The following is a 24511-nucleotide window of genomic DNA, read 5'->3' as shown; positions in this document are numbered from 1 at the left end:
TATAGTAGTGCCTACTCTCTGCAATGAGGTTCCCCCCAAGATCTGGATACCCCCTCCTGCTGGTGTTTCAAAAGGGCTTGAAGACATGGCCCAGGCCTGTGGGGAAGGTTAGTGAAGCCCCCTTTGGGTTGTGTAGGTCCATTTCTTTTTTGTTCTTGCCCAGTTTTTGTCATCTTTGCCAATTTTTTTTTTTTTATTCCTTTACTCTGTCTATTACTGTATTCTTTTTTTCTTGTTTTTTACTTGTGAATTGCCCAGAGTTGTTGGGAGTCAGGCGGCATACAAATTTAATTAATTAAATAAATTAATCTTCAGTCCATCAAACCTGGATAGCACCAGAACAGGGAAAACTGAACAACGTGGGCAACATAATTCTATCAAGATGGATTTCATGACTTCTAAAGCCCACATATTGTACACTGGATGCTATTGAAAGATTTAATTCTGTTTGACTTCTCCCTCTTGATGACAGAAGATTTATTCACTCATGGAGAATTAATTACCATTTCCATTTCTTTCTTGCAATTGTATTGAACAGGGGAAGTCATTATACCTTTTGGAAATGCTTCCTTATCGGAACCACAACATGATTAGCTTCTGTTACCACTTTCAGACTTATTCTTGCTTATGTTCTTTTTTAAATTATCAGTGAAATAACTAAGAATTTACAGAAAAGCTCCAGTCATCTTTCCTATCTTCCTCTTTTCAGAGTACTGTACAGATTGGAAATCAGTTACCTGGACTAAAAATGAAAAGCATTATTGTGGGAGGTGTCTCTGGAGATCTAGTCTCTGTGCAGCAGGGCTTCTATGGCTGTCTACAGGTGAAAACTGAAAATAAATAACTTTACAACATTAGCTATGAGAAGAATTCTTGTTTCCTCAAAAACAAGAGGAGGGGAAGAGCAGAAAGAAAATGAGCAGAATTCTGTTTAAAAGTGCTTAATTATGAGTTTACGTTCCTTTGATTTTAATTGAACTGATCCCGTTGGAATTGCATTCAGATGTTTTAATTGCTTGGGAATGTTATTCTGTAAAACATTCAGGAGAGGCTCATAGGCAAAATACACTGATGCAAGTGAAGCACCCTTTTTGAAATATTAAAGCAGCTTTGTCCTCTGGAAGACTCACGCAGCTGCTTCAAAAAGCACTCCCAGTGGTTTGCACATGCATGTGTAGTCACAGGCTATACCTGCTGGGGCTGCCCACAGAGCAGATGTGTGCATAGACAGACATGCAGCTGGTTTGGAAAAGCCTTCAAAGCAACTTTGTGAACCTTTCAAAAGATACAGCTTCTTTAGCATTTTGAGGAGAGTTGGCCTGTTCATGGTTTGTGAAAGATCTTTTTTTTTAATCCTTTGCCCAGCCCTACTGTTAACAACTGAGTTTTAAGAAATTAGGTTTTTGATCTAATAGCTCCCATTGACTGATCTGATTTTGGAAAATCAAAGGTCTCATTACAGTAATTATACTTTAACATGATGTCAGCCATGAATAAACCACAGTAGACAGTGGATGTGGCCTCTCCACACTTCCAGCATGGAAAGAGGAAGGGGGATACATTAATTTCAATGTAGGGTTCTGTTCAAACCCTAAACTGTAATTTAACAAAGATTTTATGAAAACTTCATAAGCTAGAGTTTGAAAAAAACAGAACAAAGCCTTAATCATTAACACCTGGGAATTGGAGTATTTCTATTTTTGATTCTGGTTGGGGTGGCTGTACACAGGGCTGCCCTTGAAAACCATCCAGAATGGTCTTCCATTCAGTTAGTCCAGAATGCAGTGGCACAGGTATATCTCATTATGCCCACATAACACTGCTTCTCCATGAGCTGCACTGGCTCCCAATAGGCTTCCGGGTGTGATTCAAGGTACTGGTGGTTACCTTTAAAGCCCTATATGTCATAAGACCAGATTTCTTGAGGGACCACCTTCTTCCAAGAACATCTGCACGCCCCACATGCTTCCACATGGAGTGCATGCTCCAGGTTCCCTCTTTTATAACTTGTCACTTTATGGGACCTAGGAAGTCTGCCTTTTCAGGGGGTGCCCCTGTGCTCTGGGACAATGTCTCTCCCCACACCCAAATATGACAGGCCCCAACTTTGCCCACCTTTTGGAAAGCCATTAAGTCCCAGTTTTTCCCCCAGGCATTTGGGGCCAGTTGAGTGGGAATCCCCTGTTGGTTGTTTTTATTATGGTGCTTGGTTGCCATTTTACAGACTTTGCTTCATATTTATATTTTGTGTATGTTTTAATGTTATGGGTGTTGGTTTATTGTTCATTTTTTGTTACATTACACCACCCAGAGTTACATTTTTTGAGTTGGGCAGCCTTATAAATCTAGCGCATAAAAAGAAAAATAAATGTGAAGCATAGATGTGCTTAAGTAAAAATGGAAGTGAAAGTTTGCTACCTCTTCTTGTTATTACATCAAAGAAGTGAGTGAAAATGTCCCTTTTTCTCCTATAGCAATACTACACCTTTTATTGTGATATATATTCGTTGGTTATTACTTTGGTCTCTTTTCCCCTTTTTCAGGGAGTGAGAATGGGGGAGACGTCTACAAATGTTGCTACATTGAACATGAAACAGGCAGTCAAGATTAACGTCAGGGATGGCTGTGAAGTAGACAATCCTTGTGATTCTAATCCTTGTCCCCATCACAGCTATTGTAGTGATGACTGGGACAGCTATTCATGTGTCTGTGATCCAGGTAATTACGGCTTGTAGCAAGTTGGTCATAATATCCAAGGCTCTGGACCTTATAGAACTGCATGCTTAAGAATGTTTTTCTAGAATTTGGCAGCTGAGCAGAAATTCCTGCCTATAATCTCATAATGGAAGTGATCATCTTGCACACACTTCTGAATGACACTCTGTAGCATTCTGCTATTCTTACTTTCTCAAGTTTTACCACTTTCACACTTTCATTCTTTTGGAGAAGGGAGGAAGAATGGTACAATTTCTATGAAAACCAAGCAAAAACTCCTGTTCAAAAATCTCTTATTTATATTTGTATTTGTTTTAATTTGGAGAATTTTGAATGTTTACTTCTTGCCACATAACAGAATGTTGGAAAGGAAAATAGATAATTTACATGCAACTGAATATGATCACAAGATTAAATATACAATTGAAATATAAAATGGAATTGTTATTTGCTTAAACTTCAAAAGTATTTTAATTTTTAAAAATATTTTAATCTCTGTTTTATATAATTCAGTTTTTTTCAGACTGAGTTTTTGTTTTGAGCCTTAAATTGCATAACTGACATGTCAAGCCTTATTTACTTAAAAAGTAAATCCCAATAATTATGTTTAATGTAAGGTTTACTTATAGGGCTGGTATATGTTTAGAATTATGATTACTATAGAGCTTATCTCCAAACCCTTGTGTCTGAGAACATAGCTTCTGAACAACTGCTGTTTGTGAGATACTTATTTTTGTTAGGCATATCATTAAGACCTTTTCTGAAAATTCAGAAATCAAGAAGCATATTTTAAATTAGTTCCTTTAATATCTTAAGCAACACAGTACTTCAGTTGCATCCATATGTGGCTATGAAATATTGGACCATCCCATATTTTATGTGGTTGCAGTCTTTCTAAACAGAAATAGCTTTCTAATGGCTATAGAAAAGTGTATTGATAATTCAAGAGGTGTTACTACTGTCCAGTTTTGTTTATTTCTGAGATAAACAAATCAGTTCTCACTTAGTTTTCTCTGTGTCTGTAACCTTGTCTCCTCAGGGTACTTTGGGACAGACTGTGTTGATGTTTGTAGCCTGAACCCATGTGAGCATGTCTCTACTTGTATCCGTAAACCAAGCTCTTCTCATGGATATACCTGTGAATGTGGACAAAGCTATTATGGACAGTACTGTGAAAGCAAGTAAGCAAAGGATATTGGCTAGTTCTTTTCCTTTCTCAATACTCTCTACACTCTCTCACATACAAGCACACCCGGAATCAAACCACTGTGTTCCAAACAGAATATGTTTTCAAGAGAAATTATATTTATTCATTTACTTTATATATTTCATTTATACCTTTTTAATGCACTTTTCATTGTGAAATCACCACATTGAGTTCAACTCCTGGTGACTTTGTGGATACTTCCATGTAATTTTCTTGACAACAATATGGAAGCAGCTTGCTCTTGTCTTCTGGGATGTATTTTTGACTTCCCAATCTAGGCTACAATCCTGGGATTTCCTGGTGGTTTCCCAGTCAAATACTAGCCAGATCTGACCCTACTCAGCTTGTTGAGATCAGTCATGGTTGGCTAGGTGCCATCACCAGATCTCTCTAAGAAAGAAATTATCTCCTGCAGAAGTCAGAGTACTTAACCTGAATTGTCTCTCTCTCTATAAATCCATTCTTTTGTTTTATATATAATATTTTATAAATTCATATATATGTGTGTGTGTGAATATACATATTTAGATTTCACATATATATGCATTTATAAAAGATAAGCATAAGAGGGAAAGGTATGCCTTATTATTTTCAGTGAAAGAGACTATCTTTTTCTTTATTGTCTTTACATAATTTTGAAATTCTTATGTCTTTCAACATTCCAATTTCTTTGTAGAATTGATCTACCTTGCCCCAGAGGCTGGTGGGGAAATCCTATTTGTGGGCCATGTAATTGTGAAATCAGTAAAGGATTTGATCCTGACTGCAATAAGACAGATGGGACATGTCGATGTAAGGTAAGGAATGGATCATTCTTTCCATCACACATCAGGCTGTTCAGGTAATTCAGGAATGAATAATTTTGATGATGATTAACTTAAATCTCCACACACCTTCAAAACTTCCAAGTTCCTTTTTATATTCTTGGTTTTAACAATTATGTTTCAAGAAGAAGTAAGGGTAGATTTGAGAGTTGTCCAAATGAGAATTATCGGTGTTTTATTTCCATGTTGTTACATTTTGAAACTTGAGAAAGATCGGCTGTTATGTCCAGTGTCTGTACATGGAAAATATATTTTAAGCATCATTTTCCTGGGGAAAAAAGTCCAAATTCCTGAGTTTTCCACAATCCTAAGTTCAAACCATTGTTTGTATTTCTGGTAGCCTTGATGAAAAAGCATTGACCGATGGGTCTTTATCTTTCCAGGTAAACTATTATCGACCACAGAACAGTGACTCCTGTTATCCATGTGATTGTTTCCCTTCTGGTTCCCATACTCGCACTTGTGACATGGAAACTGGACAGTGTCCCTGTAAATCAGGAGTGATTGGACGACAATGCAATCGCTGTGATAATCCCTTTGCTGAAGTTACCCTACATGGCTGTGAAGGTATTTTCTTGTTGGTTTGCCATTTGCTATGTTTAGAAATTTGTCCCCTATTTTGAATTGTGTTGACTGCCATAGATGTGAATAAAAACTAGATATAGCCCTTTACTTATATCTATTTTATTATCATCTACCAATGAAGAAGAATTTGAAATTGAGGATTAAATTGTTTCATGGATTTGGCCATTTCTGGAGCCTCCAGAAAATAAGATTGGAGGGTACAAATGTTCTTCCTGGCATAAAAATAGGGAGAGAATCATTGTGTTTTCTAGAAACCAGCAGCTGTTTGTTGTACCCTGCTTTGCTCTGTCTTTCTTGCTGTGCCATGGGAACAAATACAATTGTATGGAGAGGATCCAAACCCAGCTACACTGGTACATAGATTGAGAGTTAATTAATCAGTTGAGAGTGAAAAAGATGAACTCTGAGCAGTGAACTTGTAATCTTTGTTCTGTTCTGTACATGATCTACAGCTTTTCATATATAAAAGCTTCTGTATATCATATATTTCTTCTAATATTGGATCCCCTTGAATACTCCCTGCCACTTGCCCCCCACAACACTTCTGTGCTTGGTTTTCAAAATATCCAAAGAACAGAGACCTCTCTCATAGTTTTTATATTTAAAGGATTTAAGCATAAGACCAGTGAACCTGAAGAATTTTCCATATCCATATATGACTATCCTTGTATTAGCATATTCTGTCCAGAGTTTTCTATGGATGAGGTGGGTAGCTGCTAGAAAGACACCCTTCTAATTAGGGAAGCCTCATTATGAAATACCCTTCCTTGACAGGTTGAAAAATTTGTTGTATTTCCAGCGCCAACAAGACATTATTTTAGGTAACATTTAGAATTAGTGTTAGCCCTACTGAGTGTTTTACTTATCACTTAATACAGTGCAGCTTTTTTTTTAGTTTTTTACTTTCCTTAGAAATATTACTGAAGGATAGCTGATTCAGGAGCTGGTTCTGAAGCCCATTTTTTTTCCACTTGAGAAGAGCAGGCCAAGATATATCTGTTTTGCCAAGCTTTTAATTTTACATTTTTGTTTTAATGTGAGGTTTAAATTTCGGTCTTTGTATTTTAATCATTGTTAGCTATCTTCAATTCTCAGTGGAGCAGGAAGGTAAAAGATAAATCAAATAAATAAAAAAGGAGTTAAACAACATTTCAGAATAAATATAGGCTGACTATCCTTGAGAGATTTGCTTTTATTAAATACTATCATGGCAAACCCAGTTTAAGCAGTGTATTACAATAAGTTGTAGATAACGGTGATCATTGTTGTACCCCACCCGGAGTCATTCTGTGTGAGATGAGCGGTTATATAAATGTGATAGATAGATAGATAGATAGATAGATAGATAGATAGATAGATAGATAGATAGATAGATAGATAGTTTTCTATTGGAACCCTTGCAGAAAAGAAATGTTTGTTGTTTTATTCTTTATTTCTTTTCCAATCTGTTGAATCAAATGGTGTTACTAGTTTAAGATTATGCACATTTTTATTTTGTCTGATTTTCTCAGTTAAAATGAAAAGCTAATGATTAAAAGTTCAGATATGAATAATATCCTGTCCAGCATAAAAATAGCACTCTGTTCTGACGTTCTGTTCTAGTCTAATGATTATTCTCATTTCTTCTTTCTGCTGTTGCTTTACATTGTTGACCTCCCTCCCTCTCTCTCTCTCAATATGTATAACTTTCCCTTCAATCTCATGTAGTGGTTTACAATGGATGTCCCAAAGCATTTGAGGCTGGCATTTGGTGGCCACAAACCAAATTTGGACAACCTGCTGCTGTTCCCTGTCCTAAGGGATCAGTGGGTAAGTAACAGTTATTATATATATATATAAAGTGTTGGTTAGGTTAGGTGTTGGGAAAAATAGAGATTCAAAAAGGTCGGTTGACATATAGAAGAGAGTTTGCCATCAGAACCTGAAGATGGAAGTCTGTTTCATAGATGGAGAACTTGTTAAGAACATACTAAAAATCTCATTTAGATAAAACAATCAAAATATAAATTGTATAGTTGGAATATAGGAGTGAGGAGAAAACAAAAATTTAAAAAACATAATCAGAATCTTCTCTTACTTTTATTCTGCAGTATAATAAACATGTTTTATAGTGATTGATATATAAATATATATACACACATACACACAGAGTACTGTGCAAAAGTTTTAGGCAGGTGTGAAAAAATGCTGTAAAGTAAGAATGCTTTCAGAAATATATATGGTAATTGTTTATGTTTATCAATTTACAAAATGCAAAGTGAGCGAATAGAAGAGAAATCCAAATCAAATCAATATTTGGTGTGACCACCCTTTGCCTTCAAAACAGCATCCATTCTAGGTACACTTGCACACAGTTTTTGAAGGAACTCGGCATGTAGGGTGTTCCAAACATCTTGGAGAACTAACCACAGATCTCCTGTGGATGTAGGCTGCCTCAAAGCCTTCTGTCTCTTCATGTAATCCCAGACAGACTCGACGATGTTGAGATCAGGGCTCTGTGGGGGCCAAACCATCACTTCCAGGACTCCTTGTTCTTCTTTATGCTGAAGATAGTTCTTAATGACATTGGCTGTATGTCTGGGTTGTTGTCCTGCTGCAGATTAAATTTGGGGCCAATCACACGCCTCCCTGATGGTATGGCATGATGGATAAGGATTTGCCTGTATTGGTCAGCACTGAGGACACCATTGATCCTGACCAAATCTCCAACTCCATTTGCAGAAATGCAGCCCCAAACTTGCAAGGAACCTCCACCATGCTTCACTGTTGCCTGCAGACACTCATTCTTGTACCACTCTCCAGCCCTTTGGTGAACAAACTGCCTCCTGCTACAGCCAAATATTTCAAATTTTGACTGACCAATCCAGAGCACCTGCTGCCATTTTTCTGCACCCCAGTTCCTATGTTTTTGTGCATAGTTGAGTCGCTTAGCCTTGTTTCCACATCGGAGGTATGGCTTTTTGGCCACAATTCTTCCATGAAGACCACTTCTGGCCAGACCTCTCCAGACAGTAGACAGGTGTACCTGGGTCCCACTGGTTTCCACCAGTTCTGTGCTGATGGCACTGCTGGATGTCTTCCAGTGTCGAAGGGAAGTAAGCATGATGTGTTTTTCATCTGCTGCATTAAGTTTCCTTGGCCAACCACTGCATCTGCGGTCCTCAACGTTGCCCATTTCTTTGTGCTTCTTCAAAAGAGCTTGAACAGCACATCTTGAAACCCCAGTCTGCTTTGAAATTTTTGCCTGGGAGAGACGTTGCTGATGCACTCTAACTACCTTGTGTCTTGTTGCTGTGCTCAGTCTTGCCATGGTGTATGACCTGTGACATGAAACTGTCTTCTACAACCTCACCTTAGTAGCAGAGTTTGGCTGTTCCTCACCCAGTTCTAAGCCTCCTACACAGCTGTTTCTGTTTCAGTTAATGACTGTGTTTTAACTTACATATGAAATTGATGATCATTAGCACCTGCTTGGTATAATTGGTTAATCATACACCTGACTCTAATCCTACAAGATCCCTGACTTTGTGCAAGTGTACAAAGTGTGCAAGGGTAAGAATTAATGCTAGTTTGAAGCCAAAGGATAGTCACACCAAATATTGATTTGATTTGGATTTCTTTTCTGTTCACTCACTTTGCATTTTGTAAATTGATAAACATAAACAATTACCATATATATTTTTGAAATCATTCTTACTTTACAGCATTTTTTCACACCTGCCTAAAACTTTTGCACAGTACTGTATGTGTGTGTGTGTGTATGAATGATTTAAGTGGTAAAACCACTACCACCACCAAACTCCATCAATATATGATTCTGTTGTAAAATGCCCTTTTTAAAAATTATAATTAGAAGTGCTTCTTACATATATTTGTTAGGAATCTATTGCTGTAAGGTAAAAAGTTATGAGAGTTTAATTTTCTTATAAATTAAATATGGTGATAAAACTTTTGAATTTCTCACTAATTGATTTTCTATTTAAGGAAATGCTGTTCGGCATTGTAGCAGTGAGAAAGGCTGGCTTTCCCCTGAACTCTTTAACTGTACTACCCTTGGCTTTGTGACTCTTAAAATCATGGTAAGAGTGGGGTACCTACTGAGCACAGTATTAATTATCCCACATTAATTTGTAATATTGCTGGAGAAGTTATAACATACCATTACATTGCTCACTCAAATCTCTTATCTGAGATTACACATGTGTTATAATTTTAATAGACAAAGAACCAGTTCTCATGATCTTTCAGTGCATAAGCAGACAAACATGAGGGAAGGAGTATTCACCTCATAAGAGTTTCTGCCCACATGTCTAAAAAATGATGCGTGAAGGTAAAATGCACATGTACACATGCACCAGATAATCTTCATACACTGAAAGATGTGAATGTTTACATGTGAATCAAACCTGCAAATTAGCTCACCATTCTACCACATACAGATTTATTCCCCAGTCAAGCCAAACTTATCAAATTTGAATCTAAAGTGATGAATCAGACTCTTCTTTAAAGCACTTAACGAAAAACAAATGAAATCTCTGCTAAAATTTGACTTTTGCCTTATGTTTCCATCAGAATGAGAAGTTTCTTCATAATGAGACAAAAATGGATGGTGATAAGTCAGTCCAGATAGCGAAAGTGCTTCAAAATGCCACAAACCACACAAGTTCCTTCTATGGAAATGATGTGCGGACAGCCTACCAGATGATGATCAGGGTGTTGCAGTATGAGAGCCAGCAACAGGGGTTTGATTTGGCTGCAACAAGGGATGTGGAATTTAATGAGGTAAGAAATGTTGAAATGATAGTGAGTGAGCACAGGTTGTGACACTGACAGAGGACCAATTGCAGAAAATGTGGGAACATAATTCCTCTTAGGAGGGCACAATGAAGTTAGCCCTAAAGATTGCACAGTATTTGTTTAGTGGTCCTTTTCAATTCTCTGACCGTGCAAAGGACATGCAGTGCTAAGGGCTTGATGGAAGAACAGAAGGTCCAGATGCATCTTTTGTCTAATCAACAGTAAGCAGAAAAATCATATAACCGAGAAAGCTTTCTAAAGTGGTTCAGCTGAAAACAACTGCAGATAAGAATCTCTGTATCTTACAGGATCTAGGAATTTGATTTGAATTTTTTTCTAGTGTTGCTTTCAGCGATCAATCCTTGTTATAATCTTTTTGGTGCAATGGAGCAATATGTTCCTATTTTTTAGTGGGGTTTCCTGGGCTGAAATGGCATTGGTACTGAAAAAAGGATAGGTTGTGATCACAGACCTGGGATGGGGGTGGAGAATCATTTCATGCCAAGATCAGGATTCTGCTGTCACCTGGTAGACCCTGTTAGTACCAAAACAAAACAAAAATTGCTTTTGATCAGCCCTAGATTATATGGCTTTGGGTTAAAGTGCATTGCAAGGTATTATTGTTATAAGAGCTCCAGCATAGTCAGAGTGAGATGATAGAACACTGAATAACATTTGTATGTTTGAAACAAGACTATAGAATGGAAATAGATTGTTTACATTATTCGGGCACTGTTGCCAGTAGTCAACATTAAAATGGTCTAGTGAGTCCCACAGAGCATAGAGATTCTATTTGTGGAATCTAAGAATGTTCTTTAGATTCACCAAAAACTATGTCACTATGTAATGTAAAGTTTAACTCATAGTGGCTAGGGAATTCTGGGAGTTGAAGTCCACATGTCTTAAAGTTGCTAAGGTTGAGAAACACTGCTCTACACTATGCTAAATGAAAGCATATTCCATTATTATCAGGTTGCAACAGAAAGAAGCATTTTTATTTACTTTGGCTTTGTTTTTTACTACCTTGCCAAATTCCCTTAACATTAAATAACCACTTTTAAATAGTAAAAAAAAAAATAACCCAAATGATGGCTGTGTAAAAAACAAAAATGTAGAATCTGCTTTTCCATAGAAATCAGTACAAACTTTGAAAAATAGCTTGTGTTCCAATTATACAGTTTATACTTTTACATGAATGCCAAGAAACATTACATAGTACAGCTTCCATGCTGAGGTCAGGAAAAAGCACCTGTTACGCCATGCATGCTATGCAGAACTAACTGCATTGATAGACATCTGTACTTTTTGTGAAAAAACTATTGTTCATGCCAATGCATAGGGAAGAAGAGTTTTATTATTATGTTCACTATGTTGAATGCTATTCTTGGAAAATATGAATCCACAGGAATCTAATATAAATATAAAAGAAATGCTGTTTTCTTCCATTGTTACTCAGCTATGCTAGCGAAGAATGATTTCTCTCTCAGTTGACTGACAAGAATTAGTACTCCTCTAGGCTTCTTCCTGCAGATGTTTTCATGGATTTCTAAAAATGAACTTTCCATTGTAAGGATTGATTGATTATGCGCCATCAAGTTGGTGTCAACTTTTAGAGACCACATATAGATTTTCCACATGATGACCTGTTCTCAGTCTGGTCTCTCAGATCTTCCAACAGTTGCATCCATCACCATTGTAACTGAGCCCATCCACCTTGCTGCTGGGCTTCCTCTTCTTCTCTTTCCTTCCACTCTTCCCAGCATTAGAGCCTTTTCCAGAGACCTGGGTCTTCGCATAATGTGACCGAAGTAGGATAGTTTGAACCTGGTCATTTGTACCTCGAGTGAGAACTCTGGGTTGATTTCTTTGATGATCCATTTATTTGTCTTCTTGGCTATTTATTGTATTCTCAGGAGTGTTTTCCAACAACCATTCTAATGACAGATGACTTATTTATTATTTCAATTTGAGGATAGTTATCAAATCCTCAGACCATTGTATTATTTAAAATATAGCAATAATCCAGTGTAAAATTCTAAAAGTGTTACAATATTTTTAATAAAAATATAAAAATTGCAAAACCCAAATACCATAACAAATAAAAAGTTGAAACCATCAAAGAGCAAAATGCTGAAAATAAAATAATGATAGTTTGTGTTTGTTTAAGGAAAACTTCATTAGACTCCGTACAGAGTTTCAGTTATATCTTCAGCTTCTTTCTTTCCAACGTAAGTATGATATGGTTGCATTTTTTTTTCTTTAGCATGCTTTTCTTCTTCTCCTAGAACATCATAAAAACAGGCAGTGCCTTGCTGGATCCTCGCACTAAAGACCATTGGGAACACATCCAGAGGACAGAAGGGGGTACAGCTCACTTGCTGAAATACTATGAAGATTATTTTCACAATCTGGCAAAGCACATGAAAAGAACCTACATGAAACCTTTTGTTATAATTGCTGCAAACATAAGTAAGTACTTGCCTCTAGTGTTGTCATTTTCCTATCAGATATGACCTCTTAAAGCAGTGTTTCTCAAACTTGGCAACAGTGCTGGCTGGGGAATTCTGGGAGTTGAAGACCACATGTCTTAAAGTTGCCAAATTTGAGAAATACTGTCTTAAAGCATCTTTTCACAGCCTGAAGCCTTCCAAGGCTATTGGGCTATAACTTTCAGAATTCCCACCAAATGTACCTAGAATTGGGGCAGCAATTGAGTGGTCATTATTGGAAACTAGTAATCAATTTTAAAAATGTCTGTACAGGTAGTCCTCGAGTTATGACAGCAGTTGGGACCAGAATTTCCATCGCTAAGCAATGAGATCATAAAGTGTGATGTCACATAACCACATGGCTTAGTGACAGCAATCCCTGCAGTCCTCATTGCCGTTGTTAAGCGAGGATTGTGGGTCATTAAGCAAGTACCTCCTTGCAACTTCCTGCTGGCTTCCAACAACCAAAATCAATGGGGAAGCAGGCAGGAAGTTGCAAGTCCCAGGTGGGTTGCAAGCAGGCCAGTAGGCAGGTAAGTGGCTGCTGCTGGGTAGGAGGGGAAGTGAGGGGGTGCATGGATGGCCAGGGAGGTGCGGCATGAGTGAGGCATGGGGTGGCTGCTGCCAGGTGGAGGAGGGCATGTAAGGGGTGGGGGAGGTGCATTGAGAATGCAGCAAGGCTCGGGGAGGGAGCACGACGGTGTATAGGTGGCCAGCGAGGTGCAGCACAAGCTCAGAGGAGCTTGGGGAGGGTGCATGGATGGGGAGACTTACCCACATGACTTGCAACCTTCCCTCCTGGCTTCCCCATTGACTTTGGGGAAGGTCACAAATCGCAATTACGTGATCTTAGAAGACTGCAACCATTGTAAGTGCAAGCTGGTTGCCAAGCACTCAGATCGAGACTGCGGGTTGCTGGGACGGCTGGAACTTCGAGGACCAGTCATAACCACCACTCATTCAGTACTGTTGTAACTTCAAACAGTCACTGAACTAATCGTCATTAACTGAGGACTACCTCTAGTTACTGAGCAGCATGATATATTTGTTCATATCCTGCTTTGAAATTGCCAATGCCAGGAAGCATTTTTAAAAAAGCATTTCCTTTTTCCTTCTCTCATGAGACAAAATGACTGTCCTAAAGATATGTGTGCTATGATACGTGTCCATCATTAAATCAGAACTATGAAAATTCATGCAAGTTTAATTGATAGATAAAACCCTGTACAATTATTTGATCATGCTGCATGTCAGTTCTGGGAATAATATTCCCCACATACCTGGAAGTATGATAGATTATAGAAGGCTGTTTGACCCAATGCCTGGCCCCTGGGATGCCCTATATGCATAAAAATATGGATATATTGCACACTTGAAGGATACACAGTGCATCCGGACAGTATTCAGACTCCCTTTGCTTTTTTCAATTTTGTTATGTTGCAGCCTGATAGTACAATTGTTCAAATTCATTTTTTTCTCATTAATCTACACTCAGTACCCCATAATGACAAAGTGAAAACAGAATTTTAGAAATGTCTGTAAATTTACTAAAAAGAAAAAACTGAAATATCACATGTACTTAAGTATTCAGACCCTCTACTCAGTACTTTGTTGAAGCACCTTTGGCAGCAATTACAGCCTCGAGTCTTTTTCAGTATGACGCGACAAGCTTTGCACACCTGGATTGGGGGATTTTCTGCCATTCTTCTTTGCAAATCCTCTCAAGCTCAATCAGGTTGGATGGGGACTGTTGCTGGACAGCCATTTTCAGGTCTCTCCAGAGATGTTCAATAGGGTTCAAGTCAGGGTTCTGGCTGGGCCACTCTAGGACATTCACAGAGTTGTCCCTAAGCCATTCCTGTTGTCTTGGCTGCATGCTTAGGATTGTTGTCATGTTGGAAGGTGAACCTTAAGCCCACTCTGAGGTCCTGAGCGCTGTGGAACAGGTTTTCATTGAGGATATCTCTGTCCTTTGCTCCATTTAGCTTTCCCTCAACCCTGACCAGTCTCCCAGTCCCTGCTGCTGAAAGACACCCTCACAGCATGATGCTGCCACCACCATGCTTCACTGTTGGGATGGTATTGGGCAGGTGATGAGCGGTGCCTGGTTTCCTCCAGACATAACGTTTAGAACTGAGGGCAGACAGTTCAATCTTGGTTTCATCAGACCAGAGAATCTTGTTCTTCACAGTCTGAGAGTCCTTCAGGTGCTTGTTTGCAAACTCCGAGCGGGCTTTCATGTGTTTTGCACTGAGGAGAGGCTTCCTTCTAGCCACTCTGCCATAAAGCCCAGATCGGTGGAGGGCTGCAGATGGTTGTCCTTCTGGAACTTTGTCCCATCTCCACACAGGATCTCTGGAGCTCAGTCAGAGTGACCATCAGGTTCTTGGTCACCTCTCTTACTGAGGCTCTTCTCCCCCGATCGTTCAGTTTGGCCGGGCGACCAGCTCTTGGAAGAGTCCTGGTCATGCCAGGCTCCTTCCAATTGAGAATGATGGAGACCACTGTGCTCTTGGGAGCCTTCAGTGCAGCAGAATTTTTTTTGTAGCCTTCCCCAGATCTGTGCCTTGCAATAATCCTGTCTCTGAGCTCTGCAGGCAGTTCCTTTGACCTCATGGCTTTTGCTCTGATACAGTATGCATTGTCAGCTGTAAGGCCTTCTATAGAGAGGTGTGTGCCTTTCCAAATCATGTCCAATCAGTTTAATTTACCACAGGTGGACTCCAGTCAAGGTGTAGAAACAGCTCAGCAGCAATCAAGAGAAATAGGAGGGCACCTGAGCTAAATTTCAAGTGTTGTTGCAAAGGGTCTGAATACTTATGCCAATGTGATATTTCAGTTTTTCCTTTTTCATACATTTGCAAACATTTCTAAAATTCTGTTTTCACTTTGTCATTAAGGGGTACTGAGTGTAGATTAATGAGGAAAAAAAATGAATTTGAACGGTTGTAGTATCAGGCTGCAATGTAACAAAATTGAAAAAAGTAAAGGGGGTCTGAATACTTTCCGAATGCACTGTATAGCAAGGATACCCACAAACACACGTATGCGTATACATGCATATACAGTATGTGTGTTTGTATGTGTGTATGTGTCTATCTATCTCACACACATTTGAAAAAGAACAGGAAGGCTGGCTATGGGACAGATATAGCTCTACATCTATTTCTCCATTGAATCCAGATGCTTCGTAATAATGACAAAATGTGTGTCATGATGTTGTGATGTGAGCCCCACCCTTGTTGTTGTTGTTGTTGTTCAGTCGTTGAGTCGTATCTGACTCTTCATGACCCCATGAACCATATCACGCCAGACCTTCCTGTCCTTCACTGCCTCCCTGAGTTTGCTCAGTTTCACCCTTATGTACATGCATAAAATGTTGTGAGGCACCTACAAAAGGTGCAGAGTTTGCCTCACCAATGTTGGGATGTGTATTTCAGCATTTGCCCCATTCCCCCTGCAGACACCCCCTGCAAACATTCTTGTCTTCTGTTTCCTTTTGCTGCCACTTGCTTGTTCAAAACCACTCTAAAAGCACACTTAGAGCTGGGAGAAAATGCCCATCAGAGTGGCATTAATTCTGGCTCTTAGTCCCTACTGTTTTAAAACACTGAAAGAGCTAAGTAGTTTTTTAAAGGGGTCAAAAAGCAATGCAGATAGTCCTCATTTAGTGACTGCCTTGCTTAGTGAACGTTCGCAGTTACAACAGTAATAAAAAAGTAACTTTACGATCAGTGCTCACATTTACGATATTTGCAGGTCTGTAAAGAAAGGAAAGCTGAAATAAGATCATAAGCACAGTCACAGTTTCACTTAGTGATCACTTCACTTAACGACCAAGTTGCTGGTCCCAGTTGTGGTTGCTAAATAAGGACTACCTGTATTCACTGGTCCAGGTGGAAATAAAAAAAGACCTGTTTATGTTTCAAAATCACTCAGCCCTTTGTCAAACTCAGCAGCTTGCTGGGATTCTTTCACCCTCTTCTGCACCACCACCATCTCCACCCTAACAGCTTTGGCCATGGTGTGGAGAAGAAAGAGACAAAAAAAAGGAAGATGATGATGATAGGAGGATAGACATGTTACACTCTAACTTCACCAAGCAAAGAATTGCCTCACTGGTGGGGAATTCAGAAACTGCTGAAGGATTTGACAGGGAGATTAAATGAGAACTAGAAAGAAGCAGACAAAGAAAATATTTAGGGCTAGTTTTGACATTAAAAATTCTGTATTTGTGCACGAAGACAAATAAGAGGGATAGGGGAATGCCACAAACAACAGATAATTGGCACCATATAATGTCAGAAAATTGCCAGTTATTTTGAGTGGAAGATTAGGAATGTTTACTCAGGAACTTAGTTTCATTGAATTGAGGGGGCTTCCTTCTGTCTAAGTGGAGCCTTAATTCCTGTCATCTAGCAGTTTTATTTAGTATGTGATCTTGTACTAATCTGATCTGTAGAATATATTGTGTTATAAATCTGATTATGCATTTGTTTTTATTATGTGTGTATCCTGTCCTTCCTCCCAGTTTCTCTAGACATGGGTTTTCCTATTTTCCATGTGAAGGTAGAAGAATGACTCACCCAAGGTCATTCAGTGAAAATTAAATGGCTGAGAGAGGATTTCAACCCTAGTTTTCCTATTCCTCATCTAATGCTAACCAGTACATTTCACACATTATAGCACATTATGGATATGTTAAGAGCGATTTTAATACAAACTTGCACTTCCAAAAGCACAGTTGTAATTTATAATCAAGTAATGCACAGTTGCACTATTATTAGCTGATAGAAGGAAGAGTTGGTTGGTATTGTGAAATTGAAGTGGCTCCACATCCTGAGGTGTGCAACCTACGATTTGGAGACTGCATGCAGTCCTCCCATTTGCAGCCTGCATGATTCTGTAGCAAAGTTCCTGGGTTTTATCAGTATGATTTGTGGTATTTTTCATGAAAGAAAGGCAAAAATAAATGTGTTAAGCCTTTATGAGTTTGGATCCTTAAAATTACCACATATCTCCTCCCAAAACTCTGCCATTCACCTTGGAACTTTTAAAGGCAGTCATCTATCATAAACACTTCAAAGTGCAGCCCCCAGGCCAAAAGAAGACACCTCCTCTTGAAGTATATTTATTTTTCTACATCCCTATTGCCAAAGACATTTCTCACTGACATCACTGCTCTGCAACACACACAACAATATTTCAAGGTGCGTTATAGCTCAATGGTAGAACTTCTGCATTGCCTGCAGAAGCTTTGAGGGTCGATCCCTGACCTTTCCAGGTAGGGGTAGGAAAGCCTCCAGTCTTGAGAAACTTGCTAAAACCATATAAATTAGATGAGTAAGTAGTTTGACTTGATATAAGGCAACTTCTCATAATGCTGTGTTAGAACATGGGACTTGTTTTCTGAGAAATCATTTAAAGTTGTCAAATATCCAATGCATTCTTAGAAGTGCTTAAGTATATTTCTGTTGCGGAATATGGCACCACTAAAAATGGACAGGCGTGTTATCCTCACACCCTTCTTTACAGTTTTGACCCCTTTGTCCCTGAAAGAAATCCTGTGGATGAACATGAAAAACTAAGTCTTTCCCCCCAGTATCTGTATAGCAGTGTTTCTCAACCTTGGCCACTTGAAGTCCACACATCTTCAAGTGGCCAAGGTTGAGAAACACTGCTGTATAGTCTAGAAAACTAACAAAGCTTTAAATTTACTAAACTATTACTTGGTATTTAAATCATATGTGAAAGAAATGAACTACACTATGACTTTTATTGTTTATATTGCTTTTGCATTGTTTATATTGTTTCTTTCAGTAATTGCTGTTGACATATTTGAAAAGTCTAATTTTACGGGAGCCAGAGTACCACATTTTAGTGCAATCAAAGAAGATTATCCAAAAGATTTGGAATCATCTGTTTTGTTCCCTGAAACGTTGCTCAAAACATCTATCAAAAAAGGTATGATGCTGCTTTAGATTAGCTCTTTCCAATTTGTACCCATCAAATTTTTGCAGATTGCAACTCAAAAATTTCAAGACAGCATAACCTTTGGCTGGCTGGGAATTCTAAGAATTACAATACAAGCATATTTAGAAATCATGAAGTTGGGAAGGTTTCTCTTAATGTTTTTGGAAACATATAATAAGAATGTTCAGATCTACTACTAAATTGCTGCTCGAGAAAGATTAGGTATGCCTTAGAGGAGACAAAATTCACAACACTAATACTCTATAACAGAATGCATTTCCTAATGTTTCCCTCTTCAAATTTGACTTCATACTTAACAACGATGGAGAAGAACTACAATTGAAACTATATGATCAGGGCAGGTCCTGTACTGTCTTCTTTTTCATTTTGTACAACAAGTGTACCAAAAATTAGAATATTTCATTTGCATGTGTTCCTTTTTCCTCCTTTTTTATTCTCATGATTATTTATTTTGAAGTTACATTATTTTATCAATACTGTTGTACCTATACTTTTCTTCAGTTAGTTTAGTGCAATAATTATATAAAAATCTTGCAGTGGTGAACCACCATGGGGATCCTTGGAGAAACTAGTAGGAGAACTACAGATGAAATCAGTATTTGACTTGGACGTTCAGTTACAAATTCTCTAAATCTATAGTTCCAGCAACCTCTTAATTCACTTCTTTAAAGTAGGGATAGGCAACATTTTTGCAGCCAGCTGATGCACATCTTTTGTTATCTTTTGAGCGTATGTGACAATACAATTTGGGGGGACTTCAGGGACCACCACACTAGATCTGGTGGCCACTTCAGACCATGAAATTGCCCACTGCTGCTTTAAGTATAAAGCCACACCCTGGATGATATCATATAATTTGGCATCACATTTTTCTCTAGTGGTTCCTACAATAAAGCCTTCAAACTATGGGATTTTGTCTAAGATGGAGGATGAGACTGTAAAGAACAAAAACATGCATGCCAGAAGAAAGCGCCGGCACCCGGAGGATTCCAGCCAGCATGCTGTTGCCATGGTGATTATATATCGAACCTTAGGACACTTTCTACCTGAGAACTATGATCCTGACCGAAGGAGTTTAAGGTAAAATTTATATCTTTAACATGCTTGAACAATAATTATGTTCTGGGTTGGGCAGTTGTGCTTATGTATGACAAAATCACATATTGTACATTTAATCTTAGGTTTACTGAGAAGTTAGTTGCTGACATTTCTGTCTCTGTTGTCCTGGATGATCCTAGAAACTAATCCATGATGAAAGAGATACCAGTTTGGAAAAATTTAGGATTTATTTGTTTAAACATTCTATCTTAGAAATCCCAAGAATTCTTAGAAGCAGTTCAGAACTCAATTGAATGCTCATGATTTTTTTGGTCACAGTTAAATGTATGAAGTGACTCAGCTATGTGAGGATATTATGCATGTTCTGTCAGTGCTTTTTACATTTGTAATGACTCATTAATACTTAAAAGCCATCACTCATTTGCTAGAGCTATCAGGTAGTGAATGTGCTTGCTCAAACTGCCCCTTTAAATGTCTTCACATAGCACAGCGTTCAGTACAGAGTCCTGGCTGAACCTGATGGAATATGCTCTTCTGAAAACAACAAAATATTTTGTTGTGCATCTGTAATGATAATTTTGTTCTATTTTGCCAGGTTACCTAACCGGCCCATCATTAATACTCCAATAATCAGTGTAATCATTTATAGAGATGGAAAGTCTTTGCCCAGTCTGCTGGACAGCCCAATTATGATTGAGCATGTTATGCTGGAAACGGAGGAGAGAACAAAGCCTGTTTGTGTGTTCTGGAACCATTCAATTGCGTATGTTTGCCAATCTGCTCTGTTTTGGAAGACAGTTATTGTGTGTGGGCATTTTAAGGATAATAGTAATTGATTGAGTTGACATGGACTTGATTATGTGCCATCAAGTCCATGTCAACAATCACATAGATAGATTTTCTCCATAAGAGTAATAATTTGATCTTTTTTATATAGATAGCATAGTATAAAGAGCAATGACAACTTCATTGGCTGTTATTTATTGCCGATTAGGAATAAAAGTTAGAAGTTTTTATTAAACGTTTTTTTATAAAGTACTAAAGTTTTTTATAAAGTATTCTGGTATTCAAACAGAGAGATGGCTTTTTTAGACAAATTCACACATCAAACATATTTGTTTGAGAAGGACCTAGATAAAAGCTAGCTATTTAAATGGAAATAAGTTCTATTTCTTAAAAAATATTATTTCAACTTTAAAAGAGCATAGACTATCGATCCACTTTTTGAAGCAGTATCAAATTGGCTTGAAGACAATTATCAGCAGCTTTCTGTCACTCTATTAGTCATCTTTATTGTTTGTAATGAAAAACAGAAAGGATATGCTTGTGGGTATAAGGAAAGTGATTTCACTGGAATCTCTGACTTCTTTTCATTCTTCCTCCCATTCCCACATGGGGAAAAAATAGTTTATCCATCCAGGGATATATTCAGTAGAAAAGAGTATTTATGAAACTACTGTGATTGAGGGCACATTCTCATGTCCCATTAAGCATGACAGAAAGATACCCCATGACTATTTTTGCAAGTTATATCCTCACGAGCTGCCTTTATCTCATTCCCAGCCCACCAAGAACAATGTAAAGTCATATTTATTCAAGCCATTTTTAAAGCCATTTTTCCTCTTCTTTCAACACAGTTATTATCTATCATTCAAACAATCTATGCCTCATTGGTCATAATGGTGATGATGCACTCAAGCTGAGATCAGCCCCGCTCCTGTTGGCTGCTTTAGGCTGCCATGAGCACACTCCCTTTTTTCAGTCGCTGGGACTTTTTTTAAGGCCATTCTGATCTTGGGAGTGGGAGACCACAGTTGTTTCAAACCACAAGCTCTTCTCCTGTACCCACCAGTTTCCAATCCACATACCTGATCCATGAAATTGGAGAACTGGCAGGCAAAGAGCCATCTCTCCTCAATTCTTCTGCCATCACTCCCAGGCCTGGCAATCAATCCAGGGGTGATAAGAGATGTGGAGCCACCAGTTACCCTTCTCCTTCAGCCCTCTGCTAAGGAAAATAAAATGGAAGGTGCTTTGGATCTTCTTGCCCAAAGCCCAGAAATGCAGAATTTAACAAAACCTTGTGAGCATCCTAAAAACAAATGGGGTACTTGTATTTTAACCATGCAGTCTTACACATTGGGAAGGTTCTAATGAAAAATTCCTTTTTGAAAAATAGTGAATTCAAATCTCAATATATAATAAGAGTTTATTAAGAAAAGAGAAATTAGGGAAAACAAGAAAAGATAAACAATCATGTATTCCTAATTCCAAATAAAATTGATACAGACAGCTGAGTTAAATAGTTGCTTAATACTTAATACTTATGGAAGTCATGAGGATCAATGGTTCTTAACTTTGATGGCAGTGTGACCATCTGCTGGGAGACTAGTGGGCTTCCTTGTGCGGTTGGTTGGCCACTATGAGAACAGACTGCTGGACTAGATGGGCCAGGGGTCTAATCCAGCAGGACATAGTTTATGTTCTTAATACCTCTTTGAACTGCAGAGATAACAGTTGGAGAGAGATTATCTGCACCTCCTGTCTCAATGTTTGTAGGCAGGCTCTCCTTGTTCCTTTCACCAATTCTCTTGTTTTCCTCTTTACTTCTGAGCATGCATCCCCAATTTTCTGGGGAATAAATGGAATCCACTGTCTTTCAGGGAGACTGACTGTTGTTTTACCCAATCAAAAACAGTGTTCCATGTATGATATGCTGGGCCTAGGCAGCAAATCAGAAATTATCTAAGAGGTTAATTTGCCTTCCTAAAGAACCTTGGTGGAATTAGAAAAGTGTAGTCTAATTTTCACCAGTTGTTGTTGCTGTTGTTGTTTTGTCTAAATGGAATTACATGGGAGAGGCTTTTTTTTTTTTTTTTTTTAAGAAAAGAAGCTGAACTCCATCCATTCTGAATTCCTCTCGGGAAGGAGATCAGTTTATCAAATGTTCTAGGAGACTGTGTGGTGCCCTACCAAGAATGAGGGGCTTCTGTGCTTCTTTTTTTCTAAATCATGCCATGTATTTCTTTCTGCAAAAATTACAGCTCTTACAGAGTTATAAGTATGTGAGCCATCAAAATTACATCCCTGAAGACATGTACCCAAATATTGAAATCAATATTAGGATATAAAAATAGATACATGCCAAATAATATGAGAGATTTAGAATAATGGGATTTTATTATAGTTTTCTAACCAGGAGAAGATTCAATATTACTTAAAGATCAAAGAGTCTTATAAGTCTTATAAAGTGATAATAATGGGTTACTTGAGTTCTTAAGCTACGTGTATATAATCTGGTCATTTGTCATGTTGAGGCAAAGTTAAAGAAATAACAACCTTTACCTATTGCAAACATTGACTTCAATTGCCAGACACTGCATTAATGAGCAGGCTGCTCCAGGACATGAGTAACTGCTCTTGAGAAGTGGGGGTAAACTTTTGAATGCACCAGTTTTCATAAAAACTGCACTTTTAAAAGCCTGTTACGTTATGTCAGTTGCATTGTTAATTATTTAGAGGAGGGAGGGTGGTGAGAAACTGAAATACCAATCCATCCTTGAATCAGTTTGGCCTGTCAAATAACAAATGTAACTGGCATTTCTTTATTTTTTTCTTTCATTGACCAGAACTAGAGAAGCAGGAGGCTGGTCTTCAAAAGGGTGCGAGCTGTTTTCTCGGCACCAGAACCATATTACTTGCCAGTGTAACCACCTGACGAGTTTTGCAGTCCTAATGGATATTTCGAAACGTGAAGTAAGCAGTTCCCTTGTGATTATTTTGTATATTCAGTAATGAAACAGTGTGGGATGAAAGTAGTGAGTGAGATCATTTTAAATTAGTGTTTTATTTTTACTTTAAAAGCTGCCTTCCAGTTTATCGAAGTATTGTGTTTTAACACGCGATACCCTGTTTCAGCTACAAAGTGTTTGCAGAGGGCAGGACTTATTGTTTGGTTCATTTTCGTTTGTTTCCTCACCACCATACAATGAACATTTTTAGAAAATGAATTACTGTCATTTTTTAATCAGGAATCTGGTAGCACCTTTTTTGATGAGCAAATGTTATTAAAAGGCATAAGTTGCCATGAGCTGCAGCCTCAGCTAGTCTGAAAAGGTGCTATCGGATTCCTGATTATTTGCCATCATAGACTAACACAGGTCTTCTGCTGCAATGTCATTTTTAATGAATTCCTGATTACCTGTATTTCTTGACAGCTTTAAATCTAAGCCTTATTTGATATAAGGTGTCAAGAGAGCTAGTTTTTTTTTTTTTTAAAAGCGGGTTGGTGATTATTTACTTCCAATATTTAGTAATTTATATTTGCTTTTCTTCTGTTGTGACTCGGGCAAATCACATCAGGTTTCTAGGTTGTCTCTCGCTGGGCACTTACTGGCCCAGGGGCTTTTATGGGTAGGGGTAGGGGGGCAAAAAATTCAAGATGGCACCTACATGATTAAACCCCCACCCTTTTTATGAGCATGCCTACCATCTTGAATATTTTGACACACACACCCCGCAGATGCCCCTCGCCCTGCATCTCAACCCATGCCTTTCAGAGCAACATATGGACCCAGAATTGTCCATATTGAATCATTTGCATCATACTTTCTGTTTGCAAATTGCTCTATTACTTAATGTATTTATCCTTACTATAAGATGACAAAGTGAGTTGTTGTAAGTCCCATTTCATAGATTGGGACTTGCCTTGTCTTCTTTCACTAAAAAAACTTGTTAGTGAATTAATTGCACTGTCCGACATATTCCCTTAAGTTTTTTTAAAACATCATGCTTGGAAATTGACAACCCTTCACACTGCTTAAGTGAATCTGGATTTGAGG

The 24511-nt window shown here is 38.2% G+C and overlaps 1 protein-coding gene across 3 annotated transcripts in view; it reads left to right on the top strand.

The window, feature by feature from the left end:
* CELSR1 (cadherin EGF LAG seven-pass G-type receptor 1) overlaps positions 1-24511 on the top strand; it is a 170597-nt gene that overhangs the window by 123552 nt on the left and 22534 nt on the right. For all 3 annotated transcript variants that reach the window (XM_088141636.1, XM_088141638.1, XM_088141637.1), the window contains exons 11-23: positions 710-823; positions 2544-2718; positions 3755-3896; positions 4599-4719; positions 5130-5313; positions 7039-7140; positions 9316-9410; positions 9904-10113; positions 12414-12597; positions 18438-18581; positions 19490-19691; positions 20266-20433; positions 23300-23426. In XM_088141636.1, coding sequence (XP_087997762.1) covers positions 710-823; positions 2544-2718; positions 3755-3896; positions 4599-4719; positions 5130-5313; positions 7039-7140; positions 9316-9410; positions 9904-10113; positions 12414-12597; positions 18438-18581; positions 19490-19691; positions 20266-20433; positions 23300-23426 — 1968 coding nt within the window. The remainder of the gene's footprint in view (positions 1-709; positions 824-2543; positions 2719-3754; positions 3897-4598; positions 4720-5129; positions 5314-7038; positions 7141-9315; positions 9411-9903; positions 10114-12413; positions 12598-18437; positions 18582-19489; positions 19692-20265; positions 20434-23299; positions 23427-24511) is intronic.

This window comes from Python bivittatus, unplaced genomic scaffold, assembly GCF_059951505.1.
Source record: "Python bivittatus isolate LINGU-HERP-01145 unplaced genomic scaffold, Pbiv_v1 ctg000330_np1212, whole genome shotgun sequence".
NCBI lineage: Eukaryota > Metazoa > Chordata > Lepidosauria > Squamata > Pythonidae > Python > Python bivittatus.
This window is presented reverse-complemented; position numbering and strand designations above follow the sequence as displayed.